The following is a 27,877-nucleotide window of genomic DNA, read 5'->3' as shown; positions in this document are numbered from 1 at the left end:
ACGGATTCCTTAACACGATGAGGAGAAAACACACTCATTTCACACACTTTTAGCCATAAATATAATGCACTTACTATGATCAATTGCTTGTCATCATCCTTTTCGGCTTCTTTTAGCTTTAAATCTTTTGGAATTTTTATCTCCGATAGGGAACTGCTCTTTACTGTTAATGGTTGATTTGGCAATGCTACCCTTTAAAATATAAACATACTGCAATCATAATATAGCCATTTCGTTTGTTATTTTTATTTTATTTTTATCTCTAAAGGGATACCCCAGGTTACAGTCACCCTACGATACAGACAACCCCGGGGAGAGAACCGTTACCGTTATACGTCGACACTCCAGGGCATCAAGGTGCCAAAACAGAAGAAGTCTTACATCAATTTTAAAGAGAGCAGATATATATTTTTTAAAAACATCTGAAAACCCTTCTTTAGAAGGACAAGTGTGAAGGAGTAGGCCTGCTTCAAGGTACTTTATGAGGACTAACTGGAGGCTGCTGGACCATCAAAGTGGGCCAGATCCTTCACTGAAGTGGAAAAAACACCACCACAGTCTGCAAAGATTCATGAATATGCAACGCCTCATTTAACACTGTGATATGTCTGTATGAGAAATGTTATGTAATTTCCCTTGAGACTGTAAGCGACTTGTGGGCAAGGAATATGTCCACCACAAGTCTTCACAGAGAAAGCACCTGATAAATATGATTTACTGATGTCTTTCTCCCCCTTTAGACTCTAAGTTCGTTGTGGGCAGGGAACACATCTACCAACTCTGTTGCACTGTACTCTCCCCCGCACTTAGTCAGTGCTCTGCACATAGTAAGCACTCAATAAAAGAGAAACACCGTGGCCTAGTGGAAAGAGTACAGGTCTGGGAGTCGGATGGCCTGGGTCCTAATCCTGCCTCTGCCTCTTGGATACTGTGTGACTACGGGCCAATCGCTTACCTTCTCTGTGCCTCAGGTACGTCACCTGTAAAATGGGGATTAAGACTGGGAGCTCCATGTGGGACGTGATTATCTTGTACCTAACTCCAGCGCTTAATACAGGGCCTATCACAGAGTTAGTGCTTAACAAATACCAGCAAAGAAATACCATTTCTCAATTGATTGGGTAGAGATCCTCAATTTGTGACATCGAAGTCTAAGGGGAAATGTGCCTATTATTAATAATCATAATTGTAGCATTTGTTAACTGTTTACTACCTGTCAAGCACTGTTCTAAGCGCTGGGGAAGATACAACATTATCAGGTGAGACACAGTCCTGGTACACACAGGACTCACAATCTAAGCAGGAAGGAAAGCAGGTATCGAATCCCCATTTTACAGATGATGTAAATGAGGCACAGAGATGGTAAGTGACCTGCCCGAGGTCCCACAGCAGGCATGTGGCCGAGGCACGATAAGAACGCAGGCCCTGACTCCCAGGCCCATCCTCTTTCCACTAGGCCTTGCTGCTCCTCAGTGATATATCTTGAGATACACCCGCATTCTGTTCAACTCTAGCCTTAACAGTCTATTGCCAAATTTCAACACAGTGCAGCAAAACTGCTTATAGATAAGAAAATACAAAACCGACTTATTCTAGAGTTTTATATGCCTTCCAACTGCTTAGTTACCGAGCTATGGATCAACCTAGAAGCCATTCGTTACATATCTTTGTGCTTTTCTAGAAAGGCAAGGTGGGAGGGAGAGAAGGGGGAAAAAAATATCAGCAGCACATCTGTCCTTCTTAACACCAGACTCTTCACATGAGACAGCATCAAACTCCAGAAATTCCACCCAGTGACTTGGTCTCTCAAAAATTTGGCTATGATACTAAAGTTTATCCCACATAGTTTTAAAAGTATATTCAGTTGGGTTTAGAGCAAAAAAAGCACTGAAACTGAAATAATATAAGAAAATGTGGGGGGAGGAGTAGAGTCTTACCCAAGTCATGCAGGGCAGAGTCCACCTCCGAAACGCGTCCATCTACCCCTTCCCAATAATCAATCAGTGATATTTATTGAGCACTGTGCGCCAAGCACTCTTGGGAGCACACAAGCGGTTGGGCCGAGGGAGGGTACGAATCTAAATGCAACGGCAACACACAAAAGAGTGGGGGAAGGAGAAATGGAGGGTTTAGTTCGAAGAGGGTCACTAGAGAGATGTGCTTTTAATAAGGCTTTGAAGGTGGGATGTCGAAAATGAAGAGGGAGAAGACTGCAGGCCAGAGGCAGGGCTTGGGCGAGAGGTCGGCAGGAACAGAGGCAAGATCGAGGTTCAGTGAGTAGACTGGTATTAAAGAAGTGAAGTGTGCGGGCTGGGCTGAAGTAGGAGATCGGGGAGGGAAGATAGGAGGCGGCAAGGTGATTGAGTGCTTTAAAGCCTACAGTAAGGACTGATGCAGAAGTGGATAAGGAGTGGGGCGACATGGACGGAATGGTTTTGTAGAAAAACCACCCAGGCAGTGGAGTGAAGTATGGACTGGAGTGGGGAGAGACAAGAGGCAGGGAGGCCAGCAAGGAGGCTGATGCAGTAATCAAGGCGGGATAGGATGAGTGCTTCAGTTACCATGGCAGCAGTTTGAAGAGGAAAGGGAGGACTTCAGCGGTGCTGCAAAGGCTGAACTGACAGGATCTGCTCACAGATTGAATATGTAGGTTGAATGAGAGAGACGAATCGAGGATATTGCCAAGGTTATGGGTTTCTGAGACAGGGAGGATGGTGGTGCTGTCTACAGTGGTGGGAAAAGTCACGGGGAAGGTAGGGTTTGGGTAGGAAGAAGAGGAGTTCCGTTTTGGACAATGTTAAGTTTGAGATGGCAGCCGGACATCCAAGGAGAGATATCCTGAAGGCAGGAGGAAATATGACACTGCAGAGAAGGAGGACAGATCAGGGCTGGAGATGTAGACTTGGGAATCAACTGGGTAGAGATGGTAGCTGAAGTCACGTGAGCAAATTAGTTCTCTAAGGAAACGAGGTTAGATGGAGACTAGAAGGGCACCCAGAACTGAGCCTTGAGGGACCCCATAGCTAGGGGGTGGGAGGCAGAGAAAGAGACTGAGGATGAACAGCCAGAGAGATAGGAGAACCAGGAGACGACAGCATCAGTGAAGCCAAGGTTGGATGGTTGACAGTGTCAAAGGCAGCTGAGAGGTTGTAGGATCTGACAAGGAGATCGCTGATGACTCTGAGAGGGCGATTTTGGTGGAGTGAAGGGGGCAAAAGCCAGATCAGAGAGGGTGTCAAGGAGAGGATTGGAAGAGGGGAAGTGGAGGCAGCAGGTGAAGACAACTCGCTCAGGAAGTTAGGAGGGAGGAAAGATAGGAAAGTTAAGAGGGAGACGAGGTGATAACTCGAGATGGGGCCATTACTGAATAACAGACATTAATGTAAATGAGTAATTTATAATATAAAATTAACAGTTCATTTCAATTCAGTCATTTATTGAGCGCTTGCTGTGTGCAAAGCATCAATAAACAGGTACATTCCCTGCCCAAAGCTAGCTTACAGTCTAGAGGGGGAGACAGATAATATGACAATATGATAATATAATAAATAAATTACAGCTATGAACGCAAGTGCTGTAGGGCTGGGAAGGGGGATAAATAAAGGAAACAAGTCAGGATGATGCAGAAGCGAGTCAGAGAAAAGGAAAGGAGGGTTTAAGTCCGGGAAGGCTTCTTGGAGGGGATGTGTCTTCAATAAGGCTTTGAAGGAGGGGAGAGTAACTGTCTCTCGGATTTGAGGAAGGAGGGCGTTGCAGACCAGAGGGAGGACGTGGGCGAGAGGTCAGCAGCGAGATAAACAAAATCGAGGTACAGTGAAAAGGTTAGCATTAGAGGAGCGAAATGGGTGTACTCGGTTGTAGTAGGAGAGCAGTGAGGTGAGGTAGGAGGAGGCAAAGTGGTTGAGTGCTTTAAAGCCAGTGGTGAGGAGTTTCTGTTTGATGCGGAGGTTCTTGAGGAGTGGGGAAACTCCTGGTCTGAATATTTTGTAAGAAAATGATCCAGACAGCAGAGTGAGGTATGGACTGGACTGGGCGGTCGGCAAGGAGGCCGCTACAGTAATCAAAGCGGGATAGGATGAGTGATTGCATTAACATGGTAGCTGTTTGGATGGAGAGGAAAGGACAGATTTTAGCAATGTTGTAAAGGTTGTAGCGACAGGATTTAGTGATTGAGTGAACATGTAGGTTAAATCAAAGAGAGGAGTCAAGTATAACGCCAAGGTTGGCGGTGCCGTCTACAGTGATGGGAAAGTCAGGGAGAGGACAGGGTATGGGTGGGAAGATAAAAAATTCTGTTTCTGACAAGTTAAGTTTGAGGTGATGGGAGGACATCTAGGTAGAGATGTCTTGAAGGCAGGAGGAAATGTGAATGCAGAGAAGGAGAGGGATCATGGCTGGACACGTAGATTTGGGGGTCATCTGTATAGAGGTGGTAGTTGAAGCCATGGGAGCGAATGAGTTCTCAAGGGAGTGAGTTTATATGGAGAATAGAAGGGGACCAAAACTGAACCCTGAGGGGCATCCACAGTCAAGGGGTGGGAGGCAGAGGAGGAGCCCATGAAAGAGACCGAGAATGAGCAGCCAGAGAGATAAGAGGAGAACCAGGAGAGGACAGCATCAGGGAAGCCGACGTTGGATAAGATTCCGGGAGAAGGGGGTGGTCGACAGAGTCGACAGCAGTTGAGGGGCAAAGGGGATTAGGATGGAGTAAAGGCTCTTGGATTCGGCAAGGAGATCACTGGTAACCTTTGACAGGGAGGTTTCTGTAGAGTGAAGGGGACAGAAGCCAGATTGGAGGGGGTCAAGCAGAGAACCTGAGGCATCGGGCGTAGGCAACTCGCTCAAGGAGATTGGAGAGGAATGGTAGGAGGGAGATGGGACGATAACTGGAGGGAGCCGTGGGGTCAAGGGAGCGTTTTTTTTTTGTACGATACGGGAGATACTGGCAGGTTTGAAAGCACTGGGACAGAAACCACTGTAGAGTGAGCTGTTGAAGATGGCAGCTAGGGAGAGAAGGGAGAGGGCAAATATTTTGGGAAGGTGAGAAGGAATGGGGTCACACGCACAGTGTGGGGGGTGGATTTTGAGAGATGGCAGGAGATCTCTAGAGATACTCCCGGGAAAGACGGGAGAAGTAAAGTAGGGGCAGGAGGGGGGAGGGACCGGGGAAATTTTACAGAGATCAAGCCTAGAGCTATGTATTTAAGTGCCTTGGGAGGGGTGAATACCAAATGCTTAAAGATCCAAATGCCTAGAAAAGGCAGAAGGGAAAGGGAGCCGGGGAAAAGAGGGCTTCAAAAGGTAGCAGACTAAAATTGTTTCCATGCAGGGATGCATTACAGTCCAGCCAACTGGCACTCACAGGTTCTCAATCCTTGTGAGGCAAAGGAAGCTGGCCGGGAGAAGAAGCAAAAGACTCCCACTTTCAACCCATTTGGGGCTTTGAATCTGAGACATTCCCGGACTAAGGAGGAAAATGGGGAGACCAGACGAGGGTGCAGCAGGGAACTGGTCAGGCCCCAGCTGGCTTCTCCCAGGAGATAAGCTTCCAATGCTCCTCCAGACTGAGGTAAGGCTGGTCTGCCTCTATCTGAGTAACAGCATGTTAACAGGGAGATTTATTAAACTCACCGTGCTAAGCTCTAGGATAAATTCAAGATAAGCAGTTCAGGCACAGTCCCTTCCTACCACACAGGACTCACAGTCTAAGTAGGAGGGAGAATGGGTAGTGAATCCTCACTTTACAGATGAGAAAACAGGCACAAAGAAGTTAACTCTGGGGCTGCCCAGAACCAAACAATTACTGGGTTGTTTTTCTCCCGATGACAATAGACGGTCTTTTTTCAATAGGCTTGGAATTTAGTAGAGTTTCTTAACATTTGTTTGACTTCGCCATAACATCAGAGTAAGGCACTCTCTTCAAAGTTTAAAGTCAAAGAACACAGTTTTTAAAATTCCAAGAGCATTCTAAACCTTTGGGGGAAAAAAATGAGCGAGCTTTGAAAATAGATGACTAGCAAGAAAGTGAATTAGTGTAATTTAGCGGTCTGGAGACAAGATCCATAATTTCTGAATTGAGATCCAAAGCTTAACCCAAATTTGAAGAAGTGCAAGTCAGAAGACATCAACATACATATTTTCCCTTGCCCTACTTGATCCCTTGGCAAAGGATTAATACTAAATCCTAAATCCTAAGTCCCTTCGTGACTTAAAAATCAAATTATATTATTTCAAAACTATTATACTGAACCCTCCCCTAAGCGCTTAGTAGTGCTCCGCACCCAGTAAGCACTCATTAAATGCAACTGATGATTATTTAAAGTATGAAAAGAGAAATCTTATGGTTCACAATCACGTGGATAAATGGGAGTTTAAAGCACTGTTTTTTGTTTTCTCCCCCACAGGAGAAGCCCTTAAAAACTTCTGAATTTACATACTCTAAGCAACATACCTGCGATCACTGGTCTTGGGTGTTTGGTTACTGAATAAAGTGCGTACCAGCTGCCTGGGAGCAGAACCTGTGATTTAACCAGGAGACAGTTACTTTCTTAGCAGTGTTTTGATTAGGCTTTTAAATTTTATCACCAGAAATGATGTTGCCATTTGCTACCACTGAAACCACTTGTCATTTATGTAAAAAGGTAAATACTGTCACTAAACTATGGACGATAATGCAGGCCAGCAAAAAAATGAGAGAAAAATGCCCCGAAGACCAAGAAAGCCTTGGTTCAGAGAAAAGGGGAAAGAGAAGAGGAGCTGAATTAGCTCTCAAAAGGTAAAATACAATGAACAGGGCAGGGGGTGTCCATTTAACAGTAGCTGAAATTAAATCCCTGGATATTTTGAAATTCCCTCTCTCACCTGGAGGACTGGAACTGGGGAAACCGTATCCAAGGAGGGAGAATTTTCTCCAATTCTATTTTCAGGAGAGTGGCTCTGATCTGTGACCATGTAAGGGGCTTAATTTACAAAATATTACCTGGAGATTCATTGTCCTCTTTAGCAGTTTTGATTTGATTAGGCTGAGGTGGTACAGGTGGCATTTCAGCTGCGGCTGCTGCTGCTGCTGCTGCTGCTACCAAATTTCTTGCTGGAGTGCTTTCTGGGCTCGCTTCCAAACGTAAGCTGCAACTCTAAACATATAGGCCGCAGGATTAGTTTGAGCAAATTTGAATGTCTAACCAACAAGCTGTTTACCAGTTACCCCTACCTAGGGCCCTCCTGATAAGCCACAACAAATTATCATCTTAGTGAGAAAATTAAGTCTCTTTTGTATTCAAAAATCTTAACTGTCTTAAAGAGATTCATATAAACACCCCATACACAGACACGCCCCAGTCAAATTATGAACACCAGCTCTCTAGTAAACAGAAGACAAAGATGGGCCTCCTCCTCCCTCGTGCAAGAGGTGCAGGGCACTACTGGCCAAAATTGACACCGGCCAATCTTGTCCATCTCCAATTCATCCTCACCTGCTTAAATTCTGCCCTCTCAGCCAAACAACAGTAATTCTTCAATCCTCATGGACTCCCACGCTCGTTCCCCGCGACAGCTGTCTTGCCCAACATGGCTACGTAGTTCGTTGATAAAATGACACCCATAGGCGTGGTCTCCTAAAAACTCCCCTGCTCCTCTAGATCCTTCTTCCTCCAATCCCCTTTTTGACTTTCCCATCCTCCCCAGCAGTGTTTGGAAAGCTTCCGCCTCCTCAGCAGTGTTTGGAAAGATTCCATCCCCTCCACCTGTGCTTCTGACCCTAATCCTTCTCACCTCATCAAAACTCTTGCCCCTTCTCTTCTTCCCACCCAAACCCTTCCTGTCTTCTCGTTGCCTTTCCCAACGCTGTAAACAACACCGCTATCCTCCACCTCACAAACCCCTAACTTTGGCATCGTCCAACTCATTTCTCTCACTCAACCCACATACTCAATCTGACAGCTCATGGCTATAATCTGCCCTTTCCTCTACATCTGAACTCTGCTATACTGATGGAAGCATTTATCATCTCTCTCATACCCCACCTTGGCTACTGTACCAGACTCCTCACTGACCTCCCTGTCTCTCCCCACTCCAGTACATACTTCACTCTGCAGCAAGGATCGTTTTTCTAAAAAAAATTAAAATGTTCAGTTCATGTCTCCCCACTCCTCAGAAACCTCCAATGATTGTCCACCAACTGCAAAGCAGCGTGAATTAGTGGCAAGAGCTCGGGCTTGGGAGTCGGAGGTCGTGGGTTCTAATCCTGACTCTGCCATTTACCTGCTGCATGACCTTGGGCAAGTCACTTCATTCTCTATGCCTCAGTCACCTCATCTGGAAAATGAGGATTAAATGCCTCCAAAGGACTGTGAGCCCTATGTGGGACGGGGACTGTGTCTAACCTGATTATCTTGCATCTATCCCAGTGCTTCGAACAGTGTTTGACACAGAGTAAGTGCTTAACAAATACCATTTCAAAAAAAAAAAAAAGCTTAAAAAAACCTGATGTTAAACTGGAGATTTAAAATGCATTATGGGATTGGAACTAGGCCAAGCTTCTTCTGTTTTGTTGCCTGTCTCCCCCTTCTAGACCATGACCGGTTGTTGGGTAGGGATTGTCTTTGTTGCCGAATTGCACTTTCCAAGCGCTTAGTACAGTGCTCTGCAGACGGTAAGCGCTCGATAAATACGACTGAATGAAAAGCTGCTCCTCACAGTTAAATTTTCAAAGGTCTGATGGGACACACACTAGAAGCAGCATGGCCTAGTGGAAAGAGCTCGGGCCTGGGAGTCAGAGCACCTGGGTTCTAATGCTGGCTCTATCACCTGCCTGCTGTGTGATCTTGGGTAAGTCACTTAACTTATCTGCGCCTCAGAGAAGTTAAGCATTTAACAAATACTGTTTAAAAAAAAAAAAAAAGACAGCGCATTTTTCAAATCCCCTGTGCTCTCATATCACCACAAAAATAGGTTACCTCATCTGATGTTGGCTCGAGAGGCTGCTTCGTCTGATTATCCACCTGACCAATCCTCTCGGTGGATTTCTTTGTTACAGTCGTCGTGGCATTACTTTTGACTTCCTCAAAAGGAATCTCATCGTTTGATTTCCCCTGTTTGGAAACTGCACATTTCTCTTCATGTGGCTTTGCTGCTGGCAGTTTGTTCGGCATCTTCAAACGTTGCGTGTCCGGAGAGAGACGGACTGTGGCCTGCGAAACGTTAGAATTAGTTCTCGTGTCCAGTTTGGGGGCTGCGGAAGAATCCGGACAAGCTTGATGTACGTGGTTAGCTTTAGCTAACTTAATTTTTGTCCACTTGGAATTTTTATTCACCGGGCTGCTTATGCCGTTTAACGTGCATTTCACAGGCACCGCTTTTCGACTGGGGAAAAAACGCTTGCACTGGACATTTGTACTTGGCTCCTTCTGAGAAAGCAACTGCCCTTCGACTGCTGGAAGAATTTTGGAGGGCTTCTCTTCCTCTTTCCCACCTTCAGGGATCGAAGCCTCCCTTTTCACTTCTACAGTGTCGGACTCAATTTCCCCCGCGATTTCTTCACAAAGTTCGAGGATGCTTACTCGTTTCGATTTTACGGCGTTCTCTGGATTATCATCTACGTTTTCGTCAGGCGCTACCGGGTGTGAATTTTTTTTTAACTTCACACTATTTGAGCGTCCTGCCTGCTTCACGCTTAGCTTTTCAATCCTCTTTGGGGTCAAAGAGTTGACTGCTTCAGCTTTCTTTACCTGGGAAGAAACCATGGGCCCTGAGTGCATTTCTTTTTTAGCGGGCTGTTGCGTGCTCTTCTGCGAAAGGCTGGCATCGTCAATTCTTTGATCCACTTTGCGCTTCTTTCCTTTTGGAGAACTTGTCGTTTCTTCCACCGCGGAGACGTCATTCTTTTCCGGGGAGTCCGACGTGACATTCGAAACTTTTCGTTTTACATTTTTCTGTTCTCCTTTGGGCTTGCTAAGCTTAACTAGTTCAGCTTTACTACTGCGCTCCGCTCTTTTCGTTGGGGTATTTTGCTTGAGTTCTACGGCGGGCCCTTTAATTTCCCGGTTTCGCAAGGATCTCGTCGAAGCGCCCATCAACTGTTGCAGTCTTTGCGATCTCCTATTAAGTTGTTCATTCAAAGGAGTTGGAGTCGCTCGCTTTGATCTGGGAATTTCTTGGGCTGGCTTTTTCTGGGATAATTCCTTTTGGGGGGGAGAATCTAGTTGTGCAAGTTTTTTGATAGCCACAGAGTTTTTGTCAAGGTGCTTGGATTTCTTATTATTAGAGTTTGCATTTTCTGATCTGGTAGTCATCCGCGTCCTCGGTTCAGGTTCATTTGCCTTCCTGTCGCTGGAACTTTTTAGCAAAGGTTTCTCTGCTCCTTTGGAAGCCAACCTTTTGGCCATATCATCACTGGCTATTACTTTAGCTGATGTAACAGAGTTGTTTTCTTTTGACTTTTCTTTGACAGACTTCATTGCTGACTGGGTGTTCCTCGGCGCAGCTCTGTTTATAGGTATCGAGGGGAAATGCTTGGTGTTATGGCCGCTCTGATTTTCAGGTGAATGATTATCATCTGATTGTAATTTCACCAGATGGGTGTTTTCAACAAAAACATTAGTTTGCTTCAAATTAGATTTCTCTGTCTTCCCAGGAGTATTCCTGAAGGGCGCTTTTGTGGACCCTGGAGGGTTATTATGGTTTAGTTTGGAAAGGCAAAGGGAAGTTTTAGGAGACTTCACCTTGTTTGGAGGTCTTAGTGTAGATTTCTTTATTGGCACAGTTTTAATGGGTACTTTCTTTAATTCGCCTTTACTCTGGCTGGATGGCTTTTTAGCAAATTTAATCTGAGAGGAAGACTTGCCACAATTGCTGGTGGCTTTACTGTTCGCTAACCTGTCTGGTTTGACCAAAGTTTTGAGAAGTTTTTTCTTCTGTATTTTACAATTATTTGGTTTTGATTTACTTGAGTCATGTCTTGGAGTTAAAACATGTTTTTCCTTATTTGCTGAATGCGTTGGTTTGTTGCTCTTCTCCAGCTTTCTCTGTTTAACGGAAAGCTCTACTACTGTAGATTTCCTTTTCTGTGCTGCCATTTCTGCAAAGCGGGGGAAAAAAACAGATAATCAGATTTTTGCAAAACAACTCAACTAAGGCAGCGTCATTATTTTACAAAATCTAGATTTGCTTTACCAAGACGTGCAAACCAACCTCGAGCTGCGCTCTCTGGGACTAACATTACTTAGAAGTTTCTCGGTATTCCGATTTGGCTGAGGTTCTAGGGCTTTCAAAAACCTCACAATAAATTATGCTTTTACTTACAATATTTTAATAAGATGAAGTGCAAGCTTCAGCCCCCATAACCTGTGAGCATTTCAAAAAAATACATATATATTCCTGACACACTCGCTCACGGATAGCACCCTCTCGCCTACAAGGAACATACAATACTTAACAAAGATATTTCACCTTAACATGCCAGGATCGTTTTTCTACAACAAATTAGTCCATGTTTCCCCACTCAAGACTCTCCGGTGTTTGCTCGTCCACCTCCATGCCCAAGAGAAACTCCTTACCATAGGCCTTAGAGCAATCAACTCTACCTTTCCTCCCTGATTTCCTTCTATAACCAAGTGCGCACACTTCGCTCTCCTAACGTACTCACTGTTCCTCGCTCCTGTCCTGCCTCTGGCCTGGAACGTCCTTCCCCCTTCATATCCAATAATTACTCTCCCCCACCTTCCAAGTCTTACTAAAAACACACCTCCTCCAAGAGGCCTTCCCTGAGTTAGCCATCTCCTCTTCTCCTACTCCCTTCTCGGTTGCCCCTGCACTTGCATTTTGGGGCATTTATTCATCCCTCCCTCAGCCCCATAGGACTCACGTACGTATCTGTTATTTATTATACTAACGTCTATCCCCCCCACCTCCAAGACTGTGAGCTAGTTGTGAGCACAGAACATGTCTACAACCTCTGGTATTGCACTGAGTACAGTGCTCTGCCCACAGTAAACGCTTGATAAATATGATTAACATGAGAAAGATTTCTCCATTTATCCTTTCACCCCCCCCAACTTAAGATCACCTTCCAAACGGCTATTCCTACTGTTTTTATCGTTGAAAAGCTTTCAAATCTAGTCATCCCACTAGTTTAAAACATTCAAAATCCAACTATTATCAGGTCTTCTATACTAGAAAAACATGAGGCAAAGAAAGAAATCTGTTCAACTTCTCAAACGCATTAAAAAATGCCCGCACTAATATTTTTCAGACAGAGGGCACTCAACAGATAATCTTACAATTTGGGCCCTATTTTCATAGGAGACGTTAACCGGAAAACTAAGCACTCCCTCCAGTAATAAGATTCAACTGTCATATCTTATTAAAAGCTGACAGTTAGGGAGCTTGCTTTTTCCAGTCCATTACCCAGTTCTTTTAAAACCAATTTTCCTAAAGAGTTTTAACTACGTTCAAACCACGCCTGCACGGTTTAAAGGAGTGGTGCGGGTGTATTCCCGGCATAAAGTGAAAAGTAGAAAACTGAAAATGCTTCAAATCCGTAAACCGCAATAGCCTGCCAGAGTCCAACCTAAGGGAGAGACAGAGCTGAAAATCAAGTTCTGCGCGGAGAAATACTTGCCAAAAAATAAACAATAGCTGTACTGTCTTTAGGTCAACACTGGCCAAGATTCACAGTCAGTACACAGAGGAACATTATCGGTCCTTCTTGAATGGAAACAAAGTTCCGATCGGGGATAGCCTAAAAAATCTGGGTCACAAAGTAGGTTAATATATGTACCGAACACTGCATTGCGGAGTTTAAACATAAGGATTGAACCCAAAATGGTTTCTGAAACTCTCTGAGCCAGTCTGCCTAGTGCAGTGCAGATCTGTCCCGGAGCATGAGCATTCTGGTGTAGCCCAATGAGACTGGAGCAAAGAGCCGCTCACAGCGGAGATACAGGACTATAAATTATTCAGGGTAATGACGAGTGATCCGTGTTTGATTATGAGTGAAAACTGATCACTGCGGCTAAAGGGGACGTGCAGAGTCTTCGATCTTTCCAGGGATTAATTGCTATTTACATATAAGGATGTCCTAGATGCTTGAAAAAGCAACTGACCGTGAGAATGACTCTGGGTGCTTGCGTGACTGAAAAAGCCAACTTGGGACCCACGATCCTGTCAATACTGCATACACATACTGCATAAGCTCCTTGTTGTTGTGCTATGTTTGATGCTTGCAGTGCCGACTGTGTTTCCTGGATATCCGCCTTAGCAAATTCCTTATCGTTATACTAAACATAATTTTAAAGAGGACGAAGACTAACAATTTCCTAATTCTAATTTTAATGTCCTGCTTGGCGTCTAACCATTGAACGTAACCATCTAAATGAACACGACAGGATCAACCTGTCCGAGAGCCCAGGGCTGGAGTGTCTAGAGGGCCTCTCCCTCCCATTTCGCTCCATACGTCTTTCAAACTACCGAATCTCAACCTTTGGAAAAAATCCGAGACCACCACGCCTGCTCGCGTAGGGCGGAGGAAGAGAAGGTGGAGGGGGAGAAAGAGTACAAGAAAACAGACGGTGGCTTTAAAGTAGCAATCTACGATCCCAGCGTTCATGGATTTTTTTTTAAACTGTATTTTTTAGGCACTTACTCTGTACCCAGTGTACTGAGCGCTAGGGTAGATATGACCTAATCAGGTTAGACACAGTCCCCGTCCCACGAGGGGCTCACAGTCTTAATCGCCATCTCACAGATGAGGTATCTGAGACACAGAGAAGTGATGTGACTTGCCCAAGGACGCACAGCAAACAAATGGGGGATCTGGGATTGGAACCCAGGTTCTCTGGCTCCCAGGCCCATGTTGTATCCATTAAGCCACGCTGCCTCTCTTCACTGTGGGCAGGGAACATGTCGTCCAACTCTGTTGTACTGTACTCTCCCAGGCACTAACTACAGTGCTCTGCACACAGTAAGCGCTCAACGAATACTATCGATTGACTGAGCAGGCCACCCTAGAGTCCGCCGTGCAGGCCGAATGGTCCAGGGGCCTGGACGTAGCCGGTCCGTGAGGTAGCCCACCCACCACGCATATGGTGGTAAGGGAGTGGAGGTAACCGAGGGGCCGTCAGAAGGTCCCTCAGGGAAGTGAGGGACCTCACCCAAATCCCTGTGGGAAGACCTAAATCCGGCGTGCTACCTGGATTGGGACACAGGGAGACCGGGCAGCACCTCAGAGGCTCATCGACCTCCCCCTGCAGGACTCAGTCTCCTCCCCGATCAGCTCCCGTGGCTGCAGCCACACCACGGGAGGCCTCAGGGTGCCACAAGGTGACGCCTGAGGCCGCAGCAGAGCCATTCCCTGTCCCCCACACATCTGGTACCAGCCTTGGCTCCCCAAAGATTTTACGAGGAACCAGAGCGGGGAGGGGAAGCAGAAAGAATGCCGTGGTCACACCTCATCCGCTGGCTCCGGGGCACACGGGCTCCTCTTTTGGCACCGCCATCCCCCACGGGCCCGAGTAAATCAGTCCGGGACTCAGGCAGACGACTGGCTGCCCAGTGCCAAATGCTTCGGTTCTAGGACGGTGTTTTGCCGAGGGGATGTGTGGGTACACCAGCTTGTGTCAGCTTGTGTGTTGGGGGGCGGGAAGGGGGAGCCAGAAAGAGAGAGTTGGGGGGAGGAGGAAGCAGCAGCAGAATCAGGGCCAGCCCATCTTCGACTCTTCCATCAACCACTCTCCACTACAGAGTTGAGAACCTTAAAATTTCGAAAACAGCTTCCACGTATGCACATCGGGTAGGGGTGAGATCTCACTGAGCGGTGAGATCGAAGGTCAGTGCCAAAGCCGCCTGCCTTCTCTAGAGCTGTACGTGTGCAATGGATATCTGAGGAAGAGCTATTTCAGTCACCACCTTCACACTACTCCAAGTGGGGGCCAACATGAGACCGTAAGCTCCTCGACATTGGGGAGCACGTCTGCCTCATCCTCATGCGGTGAACACTCAATTCAAACAATACTTGCGAGCATTTACTTCGTGCAGAGAGCACGGTGCTTGGAAGAGTACAGTACAACAGAGTTGGTAGACGTGTTCCCTGCCTACAAGGAGCTTACAGTCTAGAAAGGAAGAGAGACATTAATATAAATAATGAAAAAGTGCTTTGGGGATGGAAGCAGGGAGGGCTGAATAAATACCATTCACTGACTGGCCAGGCTCCTGGGTGACAGGAAAGATGATCAAGACCATCCGGCCTCACAGGCTCCACCCTCTCCCATCCACTAACTGTAGAGGTTCCTCAAGGGTCAGTTCTTGGCCCACTTCTGTTCTCCATCTATACTCACTCCCTCGGTGAACTCATTCGCTCCCACAGCTTCAACTATCATCTCTATGAGGATGACACCCAAATCTTCATCTCCCCTGTTCTCTCCCCCCTCCCTCCAGGCTCATATCTCCTCCTGCCTCCAGGACATCTCCACTTGGATGTCTGCCCGCCACCTAAAACTCAACATGTCCAAAATTGAGCTCCCTATCTTCCCTCCCGAACCCTGTCCTCTGCCTGACTTCCCTGTCACTGTGGACGATTCGACCATCTTTCCCGTCTCTCAAGCCCGCAACCTTGGTGTCGTCCTTGACTCGGCTCTCTCATTCACCCCACACATTCAATCCATCACCAACACCTGCCAGTCTCACCTTCACAATATCGCCAAGATCCGCCCTTTCCTCTCCATCCAAATGGCTATCGTGCTGGTACAAGCTCTCGTAATATCCCGACAGGATTACTGTGCCAGCCTCCTCTCTGATCTCCCCTCCTCCTGTCTCTCCCTGCTCCAGTCTATTCTTCATTCCGCTGCCTGGATCATCTTCCTGCAAACACGCTCTGGGCATGTCACTCCCCTCCTTAAAAACCTCCAGTGGTTGCCTATCAATCTCTGCATGAAACAAAAACTCCTCATTCTTGGCTTCAGAGCTCTTCATCACCTTGCTCCCTCCTACTTCACCTCCCTTCTCTCTTTCTACTGCCCACGTAGCCTCCGCTCCTCTGCCGCCCACCTCCTCACCGTCCCCCGTTCGCGCCTATCCCGCCGTCGACCTCTGGCCCACATTCTCCCGCTGTCCTGGAATGCCCTCCCTGCTCACGTCCCCCAAACTAACTCTCTTCCCCCCGCAAAGCCCAACTGAGAGCTCACCTCCTCCAGGAGGTCTTCCCAGATTGAGCCCCCCTTTCCCTCTGTTCCCCCTCTCCTCCTCTCCCTCACCCTTTGCTTCTCCCCCTTCCCCTCCCCTCAGCATTGTGCTCATTTGAATATATTTATTACCCTATTTATCTTGTTAATGAGGGGTACATCCCCTGGATTCTATTTATCTTGATGATGTTGTCTTGTTTTCATTTTGTTCTGTTTTGTTGTCTGTCTCCCCCATTTAGACTGTGAGCCCGTCATTCGGCAGGGATTGTCTCTATCTGCTGCCAAATTGTACATTCCAAGCGCTTAGTTCAGTGCTCTGCACATAGTAAGTGCTCAATCAATTCAACTGAATGAATGAAGACACCCTTCTCCCACAGAGTCCCCAGTAAAAGTTTGTAAATACAATTTAATTAGCGACTTTCTGGGGGAAAAAAAGCCTGTCTTGATTTAGACAGTTTACAAGCACCACTGTCATAATACAACCTCTCGATGATTTACTATTGTGTCAGCGGGAAGCGAACTGACTAAAGATTGGATTTTCTCTTTAATAACTTTTAGTAACAACAGCAGATCATATAAATAAAATAGCAAGCTAATATATACAAAAGCGTTTATTTCAAAAAGATACTTAACTCTCGTAAGCGTGTACGAGCTTCTTACCTCAGAAAAAATCCAAGAGGATACATCATTTTTCTTTGGATTAGATGATGACGCTTCGGCTGAAATTTCCTGGGCCGAAGAACAACGGATGAAAAGAGTGTGGGTTTTCATGCACAGTGCTGAGCTTTGAAAACAAAGACATATTAAAAAGTACATTTCATGTTCTCACTTCTTTTTTAATATCTGAAATCAAGAAGTCCTATAAGTAGCATTTGAGCACTTGGACAGTATGCAAGATACTAAGTTATTTAGGAAGACGAAACAAGAGACACCATGGAGTTTATACTCCAATCGGTGATGAGACAATTAATTAGTCAGTCAATTGTGTTGAGTGCTTACTGTGTGCGGAGCACTGTACATACTAAGCGGTTGGGAGAATACCATCTAACAATACAACAGACATATTCCCTGCCCCTTACAAGCTTACAGAGTAGTCAAAATAAATGATGTACAACTGACGAAACCCTCATGAGCAGAAGTACATACGTGGGTGCTAGAAATGGCTGGGGGCAGTCTATAGGACTTGGGATGATGGGCATTAACTGGCGAAGGCTCCGAATGTGGGGAGGGCTGTGGTTTGTCACATTTGGGAAGGGAAAGAGTTCGGGGCTCGGGGAAGGGCGTGAGAAAGGGGATGGAGGCGGGAGAGGGGAGAGTGAGATGCAGTTAGAAGGTTGGCTTGGGAGGAGTGAAGGGAGTGGGTCGGAGAGCAGCAGATGAAGAGAGCAGACATTAAAAGGAAGGGCAAACTGGAGGAGGGCATCGAGCCAAACTCGGTTCCGGCTTGATGCGGAGACATATCTCCACCACTTTCCACACCTTCGAAACCCTCCCCAAATTACATCTCCTCCAAGAAGCCTTCCCTGATTAAGTCCTCCTTTCCCCTATTCACCCGCCCGCTCTGTGCCATCTAGGCCCTGGACTGTGTTCCCCTTCAGCATTTTGATACTCGTGCCAGCCTCACCTATCCTTATACCCTATTTCCCCTATCTGTAATTGATTTGAACGTCTGTCTCCCTCTGTAGGCTTTATGCTCTCGAGGGCCGGGATCACATCTATCAGCTCTTTTGTACCTTTGCATGCAGTAAGTACTCAATAAATACCACCAACTGGCTGAGGACCACTGTACTAAGCCCTTCTCCTGCTTCGTTCTTAAGACTGAAGGCCGGGGAGCGTGCCTAATTCTCAACCATCAACTGTGTCTGTTGAGTGCTCGGGTGTACAGAACACTGCACTACGCACTGGGGAGAGTACAGTGTAACAGGGTTGGTGGCCATCTTCCTTGCCACCTTTGAAGCCATCCTAAAAATCGCGTCTCCTCCAAGAGGCCGCCTCCTTTCCCTCTCCTCCATAGCTCTTATCTACTTGGCTCTGCACCTTTTAAGCCTTTGATAGTCACCCCACTCTCAGGCCCACATCACTTAGGAACCTACCCTAATACCCTGCCGTTGATCCCATCTGTATTTATTTCACTGTTTCCCACTCTCGACCGTAAGCTCTTTGTGGGTAGGGATGATGCCTATCATTTCTACCGCACCGTACTCTCCGAAGGACTCAGTACGGTGGACTATGGACGGGAAACACGCAGTAACTACCACTGATTGCTCTTTCCTCCGCCAAGCAAAAAAATTCCTATCCACTATCAAAAACGGTGACATCTCAGAGACTAGATCAGAATGTGGCAGGGGGCTCTCACTGTTGCATGAGCCATAGCAGTGACGGTTGGAGCAGAAAGCTGAGCCCATTATCGTCTGATGTGCCCCAACCTCACCCTAGGGTATATAAAACCACTGTGCTCAAAGTTGACTTCTGAGCCAAGTCAGCTGGCCGTTAAGCCCCCAAACAAAGAACAGAGACACCTTTAAGGAGTTCTGAACCAATACTTCAACAACCCTGTTGGAACAAGAAGCTGCACTCTAATCCCAAATATAAACAACGATTGGGCATCTCTTCATCACGCGGTCCTCTAGGCAGGCAAGACGTTGGACGCCATTAAGCAAAGTCACGAAAACTGGCTTGATGCAAATGACTTACAAGATAAACGGTCCACTTTCGCCACCAGTTACTGCCCCACACCATGAGATCCACAAGTATTATATTTACTGGGCACCTATGTGCAAAGCACTGTACTAAGCACTTGGGAGAACGCGCTCTTCGCCACAAATAACGTACACCCTTTAAGAGAGGAGAAAGGCAGGAATGAATAAGAGGAAGTGTTCAAATAGAATAAGCAAATTGAGAGGTACATAAAGTTGTGAGTGCAAGACAATTAATAAGGGAGCATATGATCTGGGGATAGGTAAAGTGGAGAAAAACCGCCAATTTCGGGTGATACGGGAGGAGAGGGAGAACTGGCCCTGAATCCCCATTCTGCAGTCTGAACCACAGCCTAATTAAGTGACTTGGTTACACAGCAAGCACTTGGCAGAGCTGGAATTAGAACCCAGGTCCTCTGGATCCCAGGCCCATGGTCCTTCCACTAGGCCATGCTGCTTCTCCAGTCTTGTTCCTTTCAAATCCTGAGAAATGCCAGACACCCCCAAACTCCTCCCCTCAGTTCCTAGTTCATCAAAGAGCTCTGCAGGAAGCAAGGTCCCCTTTCCTTCTGATGATGATATGCGGGGAGCTCTCTTTTCAGAGGAGATTCCTCCAGCGGTCACACACAGTTCTGGTTCCTCTTCCTTTTGAAGACTGTAAGCATGGAACCCGAAAGGAAACTCTCCCTCTCTGGTGAGGTAAACGGTCCCGGTTCCTCTCTAGATCTCTTCTCTTATTCAGGATCCTTTGTTCTGAGGTGGGCAGGCATGAACATCTGAGAAGAAATCCCTCCTTTGGGGGATGCAGAGAGTCAGTTTTTGGAGCCCACCTTCTGCACACAGTTCCAGAGATGATTAAATTGTCGGTTCTGGGCTGAAGCAGGTGCGGTGCGTTACCTTGCTCTATTACTTAGTCTGTTACTAAGTGGCCTTGTGGCCCTTTAACGCTCTGCACATAGTAAGCGCTTAACAAATACCATAATTATTACTATTAAAACTCCTGCATTGACCGCTGAAGAATATCATCAACTGAACTCTCCCAGAAACACTACGTGCCTTCAGATCGTCGCCGCACACAGCAAGGTGATCCTGGCAAAACATCGGCTGTGGGAAAATGCATGGAGGAACCCCAAGATCTCGATACGCTTTTCCAAGATCTTCTGAAAACATCTAAGTAAATTCAGCTGCCCCGAAAGTGTTTGGGAAGATTCTGAGATGATTTCACGAGGGCTGGAAAACAGTGCAGTCAGAGACCTCGACGGATGCATGAGAATGTTAGAAAAGAGGCGGCTTGGCCTAATGGATAGAGCACAGGCCTGCAAGACAGGAGGAGGGGAGAGAAGGAAAATCAACCCTTGAGGAGAACTGGTGAGAAGTAAGAAATTGGCAGTTTGGACTGGATTTATTTTGCTATCTTCTTATATTCATAAGATGGAGCCTGTGTTTCTATTAAAAATGAGTTAAGAGCGTTCACCCCCCTACTTAAATTTAGGAATGGGGGCGGGTGATGCTTAAGCTCCAGGTTGCCAGAGGGACAGTTCTGCCTGGTGAGATAAGGGAGAAAAATCTCGCTCCAACTTCCCACAGCCACCCCTTGGGCGTTAGGATGGGCTGGCTGAACCAGGGACCCCGAATTTATCCCCTTGCCATTTGAGGTGTCTATCTAATGAGGAGAGGGGCAGGCAAAAGGGGCGAGAGACTGAGGCTTGCTTGGTGGATAGCCCAAAGCCGCCAGCTCCTAAAATCAGAAGAAAGAGAGGGCTTTGGTCAGGGTGGTTATTTCCCTAGGCTGTAACCTCGCTGTGGGCCGGGAATGTACCCGTTTATTGTTATACTGTACTCTCCCAACTGCTTAGTACAGTGTTTTGCACACAGTAAGCGCTCAATAAATACGACTGGATAAATGAATGAATGCAAGATCCCTTCCGATAGCTGCAGAGGTTATTTTGAAGGGGAGCCTGGCTGAGGAACGTCCGTATCGCCACATACAGACTAATGGCATGAACAGGAGGAATCAATCAATTGTATTTATTGAGCACCTACTGTGTGCAGAGCACTGTACTAAGCGCTTGTGACAGTACGCACATACACTGTACACAGATACATTCCCTGCCCTCAACGAGCTTAAGAAGGAACTGGATGTGGCAGAAGAGAGTAGAACTATATTAGGATACAACAGCTGAAGAATTTAACCTAAACTAAAAACAATTATGGTACTCGTTAAGTGCCAGGCACTGCTCTAAATACTGGGGTAGATGCAAGATAATCAAGTTTGACATAGTCCCCGTCCCATCTGGGACTCGCAGTCAAAGCGGGAGTGAGATATGCACACAGATGAATTTATGCACATTTATGCAATACTGAATACTGTCGGTGAATCTCTTTCAACCTCCATATTCAGCCTGTCACCACATCTTGTCGGTTTTTCCTCCACAATATATTCAGGATCTGCCCCTTCCTCTTCATTCAGAAGGCACCGGGCTGGTCCGGGCACTCGTCTTATCCCAGCTCAACTACTGCAATCAGCCTCTTTGCTCAGTGCCCTGATCTCTCCCTTCTCCAATCCACGATCCAGTCTGCTGCCCAGATCATTCTGCTGAAACAATGTTTTTTCCTACATCTCCAGACTTCAAAAGCCTCCTTCGGTTGCTCAACCCTCTCTGCAACAAGCAGAAACTCCTGGTCCCTGACTTTAAAGTCCTCATTCAGCTCTCTCCCTCCTTTTGTATCCACTCCACATCTATTAAACCCAGCTCTCACTCTGTTCTTCCCAAACTAACCTACTCAATGCACCTCAGTCTCGTCTCTTCCGCCACCGATTTCTTGCTTACCCTCTCCCCCCGGCAGGAACTCCCTCATCACAGAGTCTCCCACCTTCAAAGTCCTTCTGAAATCACATTTCCTCCAGAAGGCCTGCCCCAATTAATTTCTAATCTCTTCACTTGACACCCCAGATGCCACTTCGGCATTTCCACAACACCTAAGCACACATAACCCCCATATGTAGGATTGATGAACATTTCTCATCTACTCTATTAAAATTTATTCATTTAATCAATCATATTTATTGATCATTGTACTAAGCACTTCAGAGAGTACACAAAAGACACATTCCCTGCCCACAGCAGTTTTACAGTGCCAGTTTGGTGGCGGGGGGGCGGAGAGAAACAGATTAATATAAATAAATTACAGATATGTACATAAGTGCTGTGAGGCTGGGAGAGGGAAATGAACAGAGGGAACGAGTCTGGGTGACAGAAGGAAGTGGGAGAAGAGGAAAGGGGGCTTAGTCAGGGAAGGCCTCTTGGAGGAGATGGGCCTTCAATAAGGCACTGAAGTGGAGGAGTGTAATTGTCTGTCGGAAAATACCATAATAATAATTATAGTACTTTTTAAGTGCTTACTATATACCAAGTCCTGTGCTGAGTGCTGATGTAGATACATGATAATCGGGACTTGGGTGGGAGGGAGAACTGCTTTTGAATCCCCATTTTGCACATGAGGAAACTGAGGTATGGAGATGCTAAGTGACTTACCCAAAGTCACACAAAAGGAATGTGGCAGAGCTGGGATTAGAATCCAAGTCATTGCTCTTTCCCCCAGACCACACTGTTCTCTTACTTCTCTAGTATTTCCTACTATCTCTAATTTATTTTAAGGTATTATTTGCTAGATTATATGATCCTTGAGGGCAAACCTCCTGTCTACAAAGTCTACTGTATCCTCCCTGATTCTTACTACACAGTACACGATAGTATGGTGCTCAATAAATACTGACACACAGTGGGTGCTCAATAAATATTACTGAAGCAGCATAGCTTAGTAGAAAGAGTGCAAACCTGGGAGTCAGAAGACCTGAATTCTAAACCCGGCTCTGCCCCTTGCTTGTTCAGTGATCTTGGGAAAGTCACAACCTTTCTGTGCCTGTTTCCTCATTTTTAATGGTATTTGTTAAGCACTTACTATGTGCCAGGCACTTTTTTAAAAGCTGGGGTACATATAAAATAAACAGGTTGGACACAGTCCTTGACCCATACGGGGCTCAGTCTTAATTCCCATTTTATAGATGATGGAACTGAAGCACAAAAGTTGTGACTTGCCCAAAGTCACACAACAGAGAAGTGGCCGAGCCAGGATTAGAACCCAGGGCATTCTGGCAGCCAGGCTACCGCCATCACCTTGCCCTCTCGTACCTCACCTCACTTTTCTTCTACAACCCAGCCCGCAAACTTCGCTCCTCTAGTAGTAACCTTCTCACTGTGCCTCAATCTCCCGTCTCGCCTCCGCCCACGTCCTGCCTCTGGCCTGGAAGTCTTCCCTCCTCAAATCCAACAGACCACCACTCTCACCCCCCTTCAACGCCTTACCGAAGGCCCATCTCCTCCAAGAGGCCTTCCCAGACTAAGCCCCACTTTTCCTCATCTCCCACTCCCTTCCGCGTCACCCTGACTTGCTCCCTTTGCTCTGCCCCCCAACCCCAGCTCCAGAGCACTTACGTTCCCATCTGTAATTTTATTTATTTGTATTGATTCTGCCTCCCCCACTCTAAGCCTGTTGTGGGCAGGGAACGTGACTGTTTATTGCTGTTTTATACTCTCCCAAGCACTTAGTACAGTGCTCTGCACACAGTAAGCACTCAACAAATACGATTGAGCGAATGAAGGAACACTAAGCCTCACTGCTGCTTCTAAAATGTGGAAGAAATACTCATTCACCTTCCTCCGGAGAGTGTAAGCCTCATGTGTGACAGGTCTGTGGCCCATCTGATTCTTAATCAATCGATTTTCAATCAATCAATGGTATTTCTGGAGCGCTTACTGTACGCAGAACACTGTACTAAAAGCTTGGGTGAGTACGGCATAAAAACCTAAGACACAATCCCGGCCAGCGAGCTTAGTCTAGAAGGGGAGACAGACATTAATATATATAAATCACAACTATGTACCTAAGTGTCGTGGGGCTGAGGAGCGGGTGAATAAAGGGAGCAAATCAGGGTGAAGCGAAAGGGAGTGGGAGAAGAGGAAAGGGGGGAGCTTAGTCAGGGAAGGCCTATTGAAAGAGATGTGCCTTCAATAAGGCTTTGAATCCGGGGGAGAGGAATTATCTGTCAGATATGAAGAGGGGAGGGCGTTCTAGACCAGAGGCAGGACGTGGGCGAGAGGTCGGTGGAGAGAGAGATGAGATCGAGGTACAGTGGGTACATTGGCAATAGAGGAGCGGAGCGTGTGGGCTGGGTTGCGGGAAGTGTAGTGAGGTGATCTAGGAGGGGGAAAGGAGGTCGGGCGCTTTAAAGCCGATAGTAAGGAGTTTCTGTTTGATGCGGAGGTAGATGGGCAACCACTGGAGGTTCTTGAGGAGCGGGACGGCGTTTTTGCAGAAAAACAGTTCAGTCCGTAGAGTGAAGTATCGACTCGAGTGGGAACAGACAGGCGGCAGGGAGGTCAGCAAGGAGGCTGATATGGTAGTCGAGGCAGGAGAGGATAATTTGCGTGGATTAACGGGATAGGATGGAGAGGAAATGGTGGATTTTAGTGTTGTTGTAAAGTTGAACTGCAGGATTTAGTGACATTGAAAAGGTGAGTGAATGAGAGAGAGGGGTCAAGGAGGATGCCAAAGCTCGTGAGAGGCGAAGGACGGTGCTGTCTACAGTGATGGGCAAGTCAGGGGGAGGACGGGGTTTGGGTGGGAAGATAAGGAGCTCTGTTCTGGAGATGTTAAGTTTGAGGTGACGGCAGGACATTCAAGTAGAGCTGTCTTGAAGGCCATTTTACTTATGTATATTGATGTCAGCTTATTTTTTACCGACGTCTGTATTTGGAGGTGATGTTGGGAGGAGCAAAGGGTTAGAGAGGAGGAGGTGAAAAGAGCCAGTATGTGAAAGGGAGAAGGCTGGTGGGAGGCTTTTCTGCGCAGGGCACAGAGAAGTCACCATGTTCCACAGTATTTACTAAGCACCTACTAAGCGCAAAGCACCGTACTGAGCCCTTGCTTGGGAGAGTACAACAGAGGGGACATTCGATGAGTGAAAAGATGGGTGCCAAATGAAACCCCAGACGACCCTCAAAGCAGTGAGGAATATGGACTGGGATGGGGAGACGCTGGAAGCAGAGAGACCAGTGAGGAAGCTGCCGAGATATAAAACCAATCAGAACGTGGACCCGAGTGATGAGTGAGTGGCCTGGAAGGGAAGTACTGGGCAATGTTTCTCCTTCAGTGGCCCCCTGCTTCGTCAATGCCTCACAACTCTCCAAAATCCTCAATCCCATCCTGAGTTGAAGTTGCTACCTCCGTTTAGTCGGGTTTATTTCCCCGCCTTATGAGCTCAGTCAACAACAAGGATGCCCTTGTCCAGAAAAGGCCAAGAATCATACAAATTCCACCGTGATTCTGACCCATGTCTCCACCCCTTCTAGAATGCGGGATGGAAGCGGCTGAGGCCGCGCTTCTCTCTAGTTATTAAGATCAAGCTCAGGTGCTGAACTACTCGCCCGGATACCCAGCTAACTTCGTGACTAATAGCTCCAAGCATTTCCAGTTCCGCTCCTTAAAACACCACATGGCCGGAGCCACCTGAATAGCAGAGACCAAGAACGACAATGGGAAAGTGAGTTTTCTTAAATTCCACGGCTAAGTCTTAGAGTTTAAGGCAAGTTTGTTTCTCTCTCAGTAGCTGAATACCAGGGGTAGTGAAAAACCTCATCAGAGGCCCAGGTCGGTGGAATATTTCATTCCCGTTTTTGTCCTCTGGTAAGTGTGGAATTTCCAGAAAGATCGGACATTATTCACAACAATCAGTCCACGGCATTCGAGTGCCAAATTTTGCAATTATCTCTTGCTAGATCTGCAGGATTGCCGAGCGGAAAAGAGCCCGGTACCGAGTCAGAGGACCCAGGTTCTCATTCTGGCTCCTCCACTTACCTGCTGGGTGACCTTGGGCAAGTCACTTAAAAGAGGAATAAGAGATCTGACGTCTTCCTTTCCTCTTGGACTGCGAGGCCAGCGTGGGGCAGAGACTGTGTCAGATCTGATTAAATTCTATCTCCTCCAGCCCCCAGCAGAGTGCTCGTCACATAGAGGCACCTAATAAATACTGTATAAAGGGAAGCTACATGGCTTAGTGGATACAGCACGGGTCCGGGAGTCAGAAGGACCTGTGTTCTAATCCCACCTGCCACTTGTCTCTTGGGTGACGGTAGGCAAGTCACTTTACTTATCTGGGCCTCATCTGCAAAATGGGGATGAAAACTGGGAGCCCCACGTGGGACAACCTGATCACCTTGTAGCTACCCCAATGCTTAGAACAGTGCTTGACACACAGTAAGCGCTTAAATGACGTCGTCATCGTTACTAAACATCCCCAGCCAGCAGTGAAGGGATTTAGAAGGCAACGCTGGTGACTCAAATAATTTCCCAATCTAGAGAAGCAGCGTGGCTCAGTGGAAGGAGCCCGGGGTTGGGAGTCAGAGGACGTAGGTTCCAATCCTGGCTCCGCCACCTGTCTGCTGAGTGACCTTGGGCAAGCCACTTAACTCCTCTGTGCTTCCATTACCTCACCTGGAAAATGGGGATTAAGACTGTGAGCCCCACCTGGAAAAACCTGATTACCTTGTATCTCCCCCAGCACTTAGAACAGGGCTTGGCACATAGGCACTTAACAAATACCATCCTTATCATTATCACCTGTCCCCAACGACCAAGCCCACACTGCTGAGGGCAAGGCTCTCCCAACCAACATTCCCGCTGGCTGCGTGGCCGACACCCGGGGAGGACAAGTTGCCAACTTGTTCCTGTGAGGCCTAGAGAAGTGGCTTAGCGGAAAGAGCCCGGGCTTGGGAGTCAGAGCTTGTGGGTTCTAATCTAACCCCGGCTCCGCTACTTGTCTGCTGTGTGACCCTGGGTAAGTCACTTGATAATAATAATAATAATGATCACTTAATAATAATAATAACAACGATGATGATGATGGTATTTGTTAAGCACTTACTATGTGCCAAGCACTGTTCTAAGCACCGGGGGAGATATGGGGTAATCAGGCTGTGCCACGTGGGGCTGCCAGCTTAATTCCCATTTTACAGATGAGGCAACTGAGGAACCAAAAAGTTAATAATAATAACGTTGGTATTTGTTAAGCACTTATTATGGGCTAAGCACTGTTCTAAGCACTGGGATAGATACAAGGTCATCAGGTTGTCCCACGTGGGGCTCCCAGTCTTCTTCATCCCCATTTTACAGATGAGGCAACCGAGGAACCAAAAAGTTAATAATAATAATAACGTTGGTACCTGTTAAGCACTCACTCTGCGTCAAGCACTGTTCTAAGCGCCGGGATGGATACGAGGCGATCAGGTTGTCCCCCGTGGGGCTCCCGGTCTTCACCCCCATTTTCCAGCTGAGGGAACCTCCGGAGGCCCAGAGAAGTGAAGTGACTCGCCCACAGTCACGCAGCAGAAAAGCGGCGGGGCCGGGATGGGAAGCCACGACCTCTGACCCCCGAAGCCACCCGGCTGAACCGCCCCGGGCCTCGGTTGCCCCCGCTGGAAAATGGGGGGAGATGAAGCGTGGGAGCCCGTCCCGGGCCCGCCGAGGACGGCGCCGGGCGCGGGGTCGGCGCTGGCTGAGGACGGGCCAGGGGCCGGTCCTGGGGGGGGGGGGGGGGGGACGGGGACGGGGGACGGGGGGCCGGCAGGAGGGCCTGGCCTCACCTCAGTTCAGCTCACCTGGGCCGGACGGACTGACGGACCGACTGACGGACCGACTGACGGACCGGCGGACGAGGGGACGAGGGGACGAGGGTCCGGCGGTCCCGCGGCCTCAGGCCAAGCGCCTCACATCCGGGCACCCGCCGCCGGGAGCCGCCGCCAGCGCCGCGCGCAAACACCAAACTTCCGGCCGCCGCCGTCACGTGCCACCTCACGTGCAGCGCCCTGGGCGCGCGCCGCCGCGCCTGCGCCCTGCCGCTCTCCGTCCCCCGGCCCGCCTCCCGCCTGACGGAAGCCCCATAAAGATGGC

The 27,877-nt window shown here is 47.5% G+C and overlaps 1 protein-coding gene across 3 annotated transcripts in view; it reads right to left on the bottom strand.

The window, feature by feature from the left end:
• The window catches only part of ESCO1 (establishment of sister chromatid cohesion N-acetyltransferase 1), a 58,990-nt gene extending 31,314 nt beyond the window's left edge, over positions 1-27,676 (bottom strand). The window contains exons 1-6 of one of the 3 annotated variants that reach the window (XM_029069022.2): positions 27,586-27,676; positions 16,833-16,956; positions 8,955-11,074; positions 6,980-7,133; positions 6,452-6,518; positions 75-192 (exon numbers count right to left, since the gene is read on the bottom strand). In XM_029069022.2, the coding sequence (XP_028924855.1) occupies positions 75-192; positions 6,452-6,518; positions 6,980-7,133; positions 8,955-11,072 (2,457 nt within the window). In that variant the 5' untranslated portion in view covers positions 11,073-11,074; positions 16,833-16,956; positions 27,586-27,676. Of the gene's footprint in view, positions 1-74; positions 193-6,451; positions 6,519-6,979; positions 7,134-8,954; positions 11,075-16,832; positions 16,957-27,570 lie in introns of all 3 variants that reach the window. The other 2 variants (XM_029069020.2, XM_029069019.2) reach the window with 2 other exon arrangements.
• Between the last annotated feature and the right edge of the window lie 201 nt (positions 27,677-27,877).

The sequence above is a fragment of the Ornithorhynchus anatinus genome, chromosome 7, assembly GCF_004115215.2.
Source record: "Ornithorhynchus anatinus isolate Pmale09 chromosome 7, mOrnAna1.pri.v4, whole genome shotgun sequence".
Taxonomy (NCBI): domain Eukaryota; kingdom Metazoa; phylum Chordata; class Mammalia; order Monotremata; family Ornithorhynchidae; genus Ornithorhynchus; species Ornithorhynchus anatinus.
This window is presented reverse-complemented; position numbering and strand designations above follow the sequence as displayed.